The sequence below is a fragment of the Lissotriton helveticus genome, chromosome 1_1 (assembly GCF_964261635.1).
Source record: "Lissotriton helveticus chromosome 1_1, aLisHel1.1, whole genome shotgun sequence".
Classification (NCBI taxonomy): Eukaryota; Metazoa; Chordata; class Amphibia; order Caudata; family Salamandridae; genus Lissotriton; species Lissotriton helveticus.
The window spans coordinates 95,847,940-95,855,379 of record NC_136057.1 but is presented as its reverse complement, the minus strand read 5'-3'; the positions used below and the strand labels follow the sequence as shown (position 1 = coordinate 95,855,379).

The following is a 7,440-nucleotide window of genomic DNA, read 5'->3' as shown; positions in this document are numbered from 1 at the left end:
GATGTTGGGGCCTAATGTCAGTTCTGGGTTTTGGTAACAGATGTCAGTTCGGATTGTTGTTGCTGGATGACCCCCACACCCCCACCCCCAGCCCCGAGGCAAAGTTGCATCTATCGTGAAAAATGACGGACCATTTGTATTCTGCACGATGAAACATGAGGATCAGTTTTGCAGTAGCTTTTTCAAGCACCTACACTTCTTAATTTGTGAACAGGGGCAATATTACCATATTTCGGATGTTTGCGTGATTTCATCTTTATAGATAGACTATTTATGTTTTCTTCTGATTCAGGTCTCTGAATAGGCTTTCATTTTACACACAGCAGGAGTCATAACAAAAGACTCCATGAGGAAGGATACGTTCGTGAAATGTTCTACATTACTAATCTTTACACTATTGACAAATACTATCAATATCATCTGTGCAAAAATAGATACTTTCGTAGAATTGATTGTGTTTTCACTTTCACAGGCAATATCTTTGAAGTGGTTTTAATAGGCCATACTGGGCAACAATTGGTCGCAATCAATTACACTTGGTCACAATGGTTTGTGATTTTTCATTTTTTGTGCCTAAAGGCATATTCCAACATTTGACACTCTTCAAAAAATCTCCATGCATTGTTCTCAGGTACATATTATACAATTCCCACACTAGAGTCCATGCACAACTTGCCACATTAATATACTGTTCACCAGAGTCAGGATGTTCAATAACTATCAGCTTAAATCATTTCACTAGTTTCAATTTGTTTTACTAGTATGATAACGTGCCAAGGCTAGAGTCTCTTTGGCTTTTTGAATAGCAGCACATTTAAATTACCCTGTTGGCTTTCATTCATTAGCTTGTTGTAGGAATTTAGAGAAGAGCATTTCAGTTAACTTCTTCCACTTTTTTGCTCATCACAATTTTCTTTTTTATATGTGTAATCGCCTTGATCTTTTCCATGAGCAAAGTCACAAAAGGGAGCAGCTCTCTTACTACTGCAACTTATTTTATGTCAATCTGCTGAACGTTTGGCATGGGAATGTTTATAAAACAGTGTGAGTGTGTTGGGGGTGGGATGTGTGTGGGTGGGGGGTGTGTGATCAGGGGTGAATGGGGTGTGTGGTGAGAGTGCATTGGGACTGGAGTGCATTGGGGATGCGGGGACGTTGGGGGGAGGCGGGGGTGTTGGGGGGAATGCGGGGGGCGTTGGGGGGAATGCGGGGGCGTTGGGGGATTTTGTAATAAAAAAAGCTCTTACAAGTTCCACCTTAAATAGGTTTGCAACTAAGCTAGCTTTGTGCTCACCCATTAAGTCAGATTACCATTCTCACTTTAGCTTTTCAAAGATATTATTTCTCATGCAAACCGGATATTTTCTCCCTCATACACCTAGGCAGACTGAGTTATTCATACATTCAAACACTAGCCGCTTGGTTTTGCAGCGCACTGCTAACTTTTTTTGGGCATTTCCATGCTATCTCATCAGTAAGACTGATTTCAGAATTAGAGCTTCCGTAATATTCACTGCACTTGTAGGCGTTCAGTTCAGGTTAATGTCCATATGTTGTACTTTCTTTTAGTTTACATGGAACTATGTGAATGAACATCATTCCTGAGCGGAGGCGTGCCTAGCGTGTGTTCGCTCATGGTGAGTCAGGCTAATTTTGTGGTTGAATTCTTTCTGACATTCACTGCACCAGTAGGGTTTTTCCCCTGTGTGAGTTCTCTCATGCTGGGTCAGATGAATTTTCTGACTGAAGCTTTTTTGACATTCTTCACACTGATAGGGCTTTTCTCCTGTGTGGGTTCTCTCATGATGTACGAGATGGATTTTCTGACTGAAGCTTTTTTCACATTCTGTGCACTTATAGGGTTTTTCTCCGGTGTGTGTCTTTTCATGCTGAGTTAGACTACATCTCTTAGTAAAACATTTTTGACATTCATTGCACTGATATGGCTTTTCTCCGGTGTGAATTTTTTCATGCTTAGCAAGAGTACTTTTATCGTGGAAGCTTTTCTGGCATTCAGTGCACTGATATGGTTGATGTCCCAAGTGTGATCTTTCATGTAATGTGAGACTGATTTTATGACGGTAGGTTTTACCACATTCAGAACACAAATACCGTTTTTCTCCTGCATGTGCACCTTCATGCTGAATTAAACTCGCTTTTTTGCTGAAACTTTTTGGACATTCAGTGCACTGATATATTTTTTGTCCCAAATGTGTTCCTTCATGTCGTGTCAGATAGTGTTTCTGACTAAATCTTTTCTCACAATCAGAGCACTGATAAGGCTTTTGTTCAGAGTGCGATTTCATATGTCGAGTCAAGTAGGATTGTTGAGTAAAGGTTTTCTCACATTCGGAACATTGATAAGGTATCTCTCCTGTGCACCTCTTTTTCTCTACTGTCCTGTTCAAATTACTAGCTAGGTTTGTCTCTTGTGAAGTGCATGGGTACACTACTTCTGCAATCTGCACAGTCTTATAAATAATGTACACTGTTTTTTGATTCAAATTGTGCTGCTGTTCTGGCTCTTGCTTTACAGTCACAAAACCCTCCATCTCCTCGATCATGTGTGTCCTTGCTGCCCCCAACTTAAGGGTTCATTGACATAAGAAATTAGAGAGAAACCAGAAACTGCATTTACAATCAGTCGGCAACTCTGCTCTGTATTGTCGTTACTTCCTGGCCAAATCCAGCTTTTAGAAATTGGTTTCTTCTAAAATCTCTGGAACATATCTCTCTTTGTAGTCTATTTGCTGCAAATGACAGAATCCGTAAGTTTTGTTCCTGTCCACACTTGAAGCCACCTGCAGTATATTAAAAAAAAAAAAATCAAGTTAAATATCTTTCAAGGTGTAAACTAATTTTAATGAAATTATTTAACAGTGAATGGCAGCATTCTGGAAGTAATGCATGTACTTTTCCGATGGGATAGAGTTGGTAGGGTTTTGAGGCAAGGATAAATGAGACCAACATAAAATAAAGCAGATTGATATGTTAACAATAAGTGTGCACTCACTCATATCAGTAATATAAAATGATAAATCTATTTACATTTTGTATAGACCGTAAAAGAATTACAAACAAATTGTTTTGCCATGTCGAATGATATCAAAATGAATAAACTAAATTTGAAACTTGCATAATCTTGTAAAAGGCAGACACAGGAAGATGGCTGAATGAAAGCCTTGAACGATTGCGCTGCCGGGCACCCAGCCTAATCCTACAGAATCCAGTACTCTCCCAAGGAGTTAGAGGTCAGACCCCTAGAGGAGGTCCCACGCATAGAGCCCTCCAGGTGGTAGAGGGGGCTCGGACTGACTTCCTACCATGATCGAGCGCACAGATGCCAAGGTGAGTGCCATACAGTGGCAGCCCAACAATTGGAAATTGAGCTCGGCGGACCAAGGGGGCCGCAGACTCCACTTCCCCAGCCCCACGAAACCATGATGGGAAGCGCATAGACGCCTGCAAAGGCTTGGCTGAGATGTACTGGCACAGCCGGGCACACTGGGGCTGAATGGCTTCCTAGAAATAAACTGATCGCTGGGGCACACAATGCTGGTTGGAGCCTAGAAGCCTGGAGGATGGTTGCCACAATGAGAGCGGCTAGATAATGGAGATGAGGTCAGCACAGCCCCCAGGCGTTAACTGCCCCTGCCCTTCCTGCATTACGGACTGCTGATGCAGAGAGCGTATACAGTTTCAGGAGGCCTGCCTGAGACGGCATAGAGGGCCGGGCCTGTGAAGTGCATACAAGTTGACATACAGGTGCCACCTGTGCAACCCCTCCTCCCTCCCCATTGACGTGATCATATAGTTGGGACTGCGACCCGGTAACCCTGAGCTTCCAACTGATAAGAGGTTGCTGAGAAGTGACCTTGCAGCTACTAACCTTTGAGACGTGGGCGGTGGTGGATGAGAGGGAGGCTTGAGGGCTAGGTCCTTGCTCATGCCTCGGGGGACATTGCCTGGTTCTCCTTCATGTTCCTATTCTGGAGGTAATAAGTGGCAGACAGACCTGAAGAAGACAGTCTGACCTGCAGTGGGCTGGGCCGCTGTTTTGAGAGGCTACCCAGGGGATAGCAGAGCACCTGCTGAGACACAGAATTTGAAGGAGCGGGATAGGCCCCTGTGGCAAAAACTATTTTGTGTAGTTATGGGCCGAGATAGATCTTCTAGAACAGGCCAATAACCAAAAATGTTCAGATATACAGAGGTGGAAGGAGGCCCTGCATGGAACTCGCAGAGCAGACAAGGCCTATTTCCACGTGCGGATGAAATGTCCACTCCCCAGATACTGATGGCTATTACCCAACTGAAACAGATGCTAGAAGAATAAATGGATTCCATATTCATTGATAGTAATATTTGGATCGCCATAAGGTGAGGGAGCAACTGCTGCAGACAGAACTAAATGTGGTTGAGCTCACTGCAAAACTGGCTCCTAATCCTCACCCAGGTTAAACTTCCATCATTAGCAATTTAGGGGTCCTGAGTTCCAATCGTTACCCTTTGTCCTCCCCATCCTCGCCCAAGGTGGAACCCAATCCATCCACCAGACCCCCTAACCATTGGGTCTTTACTGCCCCTCAACACAAGAAGCCCACCCTTTCACCTATGGAGGGAACTGGCCTTCTTCTGCTACTCACATATCATCACCCAATGCTCACCCCCATAACAATAAATAACAGCACTCTAGATAACTAAGCCTACTAAACTCCCCTCCTCTCATCACTCCTACCTCAAGGAGCACCCCACTCACCCACTGTGCTTCCCAACACCTGGCACTCAACTCCCCTTTCGCACAAAAGACACATGGAGGAAAACTGTAGAATACCACTTCCCTCTACTCTTCATACCCCCACCATGCCACCAACCACCAGCCCCCAACCTCCAAAAAACCTCCACTTATACTTTCATACAGGACTATGTGGAACCTACATTACCTACCACTGTTCCTTTTACGAGGAGACATCACTCCCTTCCTATCACCAGACCAACTAACCAGTCGTTATACCCCCGCAACCCCCCTTGAGGTTGAACCGAAAGACATCAAGCAGACATCAAGCAGGGTCTTCTGAACCTACTACACTTTTCTTCAATGATGGAGGAGCGCTGGAATCTCTACATGTCCTTCAAGAATAATCAATCATGCCTCCCCACTACGGCTAAACTCTGCCAAAGTCAAGACTCATCTTGGAAAACGAGACAAATTCTACCTGGAAATCTAGGCCTCGTTAACCATCACGCCAGGCCACATAGGATCACTGACCCTATGTCTGATGCTGACATTCACTCCTTTCTGCTTCATTACAATACCGCCCATAATAAGCCTTCTCTCCCACCATCCAAGATCCAGACTATTTCCTCCAACTCATTTAGAGAATCCAGTGTCAATCTCAGAACATTGTTGTTGGGAGACTCCTAAATATCTTATAGGGAGACTCCAGAGAATACAGTTGATGGCGGCCAAGTTCGCACTAATGAGACCACGCCAGTCTTCAGCGTCTCAGGTCTTGGCCGAGCTCCACTGGCTCTCAGTTATGCAGAGGGTACAGTTCAAGTCAATGTGCGTAGTCTCTAAGGCTCTGTATGGCATTGGGCCCAAGCCATTACAGAGCAGGTTTGAATGGTATGTCCCCCCACGTAACCTTCGCTCCTCCTAAGCTAAACTGGTGAGAGTATCCAGGTTTAGAAGAGTTAGATATGGAGGAAGAGCTTTTAGTATTGCAGCAGCTTTGGCTTGGAACAAACTCCCAGACGAACTTAGACAGATAGGTAATCTGCTGCCGTTCAGAAAGAAGTTAAAGACCTGGCTCTTTCCTAGGGCGTCAGTATGTGGCTGTGACTTTCTTATCCTTTTTGACCCTGTACTCGCTATTACACTCAAGGTTAATTGATCTCACGTGTTCAAGCGCCAGGATACCGTAGGGTCACAGTGCGCTCTATAAATGCGGAATACAATACATTCAATACTTTAAGCCTTGATAATTTACCACCAGTCTCCACATCTCTCCAAGAAGCTGTGGTTACCTAATCCCACCTCAAGTCAATGCTTTTGAATTGCAGGTCAGTGTTTAGGCATGCTGCGAATATAGCCGACCTCTTATTCTTGCAAGATCTGGACCTCCTGATCCTACCACAAACTTGGCATAATGTTTCCTCCTCACCAATTTTGGACATTCTAGTTCCCCCTGAATATAACCTAATCACATTGGACAGACCTCACAAAGTTGGGGGAGATGTAGCTTGCATCTCTCGCTCAACTCTCACTGGCTGCTTGTCTCTATTTGCGTTTTCTCTCGTTACTTCTTTTGCCTTCCTCTCTCTATCACGAGTCCGAAGCTGCTGGCTTCTGCTCTCCCTCTTGGGGCGCGTGGATGTATGATAATGCAGAGATGACTGCAACTGCTGACAAGACACGCACGCTAAAAGCTGGAACCTGGAATGTGAAGGGCCTGAACTGCGGTAGAAAGATGCGGTTAGTGGCAGCGTTTCTTAATTGATATGGAGCAGACTAGGCTTTTTACAAGAGCTGAATCTGATAGGAGCCTCGTGATCGCGCCTGCGAGCGGGAAGGATGGGTGAAAAGTTCGTAGCGGGATCCTTCAACTACGTCAGGGGCACAGCCATCGTTCTCAGAAAGGGCTTCCCTTGGCATACGCGCACTGCAAAATGCGATCCCCAGGGTCGGTATGTGATAGTGGAGGGGGTTCTTGTAGGTCGCCCCAGTGAGACTCCTATCCATATACGGCCCAAACACCGAGGAGCCCCAGTTTTTTAGCGAGATGCGGCGGTTGGCGGACTCCCAAGGCTATGGGGAGGTGATTTTAACATGGTTCTTAACTCCAATTAGGACAGGTCAAATGATTCTCGCCGGCCTCAGGCCTGAGCTGCGGCGCAACTGCAGGCCCTTATGGAAGACCAGGATCTGATAGATTTCTGGCGCTGCCAACACCAATCCAGCCGAGAGGGGAGTTGCATTTCCTCTGCGGGCCCCTCGTGGTCTAAAATTGACTACCAACTCATATCCTGCGACGTGGACACTTGGGTTAGACACTGTGCCCATCTTGCCTGAACCCTATCGGATAACGCTTCAGTACTATTAGAATTTATTTTAACAGACTCGCCGAATAGAGCCTTCAGCTGGAGACTTCCAGCTGGTGCCCTCTGGGACCAGGTGTTGCGAGAGGAGATTGGATCAGCCATACTTTGACACCAAAGTCAGCTCTGCGGACACCCCGTCCACTCTATGGGAGGCATTTACGGCAGTCATTAGGGGTGAGTGTATTGCTAAACAAATTGGTGTTCTACGTTCACTGAGGAATGATCTGCAGTGGCTAGAGAAAGATTCACTTGCTTGAATTAGAATTCTTCAAGTCCAATCAGCTCACGACCCTTGGGCAGATCAAGGATAAGATAGCGGAATTTGAGGATGCTGAA

At 45.4% G+C, this 7,440-nt stretch overlaps 1 protein-coding gene across 1 annotated transcript; it reads right to left on the bottom strand.

Moving 5' to 3' along the window:
• Positions 1-357: 357 nt before the first annotated feature.
• Positions 358-2,747, bottom strand: LOC144756569 (uncharacterized). The gene has a single exon (XM_078646324.1). It carries the CDS (start codon positions 2,562-2,564, stop codon positions 1,596-1,598), a length of 969 nt encoding a protein of 322 aa, XP_078502450.1. The 5' UTR covers positions 2,565-2,747; the 3' UTR covers positions 358-1,595.
• Positions 2,748-7,440: the final 4,693 nt, after the last annotated feature.

What these genes read in the sequence shown, in the direction of transcription:
- LOC144756569 (XM_078646324.1), bottom strand. Translation starts at nt 2,564, where the DNA reads ATGATCGAGGAGATGGAGGGTTTTGTGACTGTAAAGCAAGAGCCAGAA.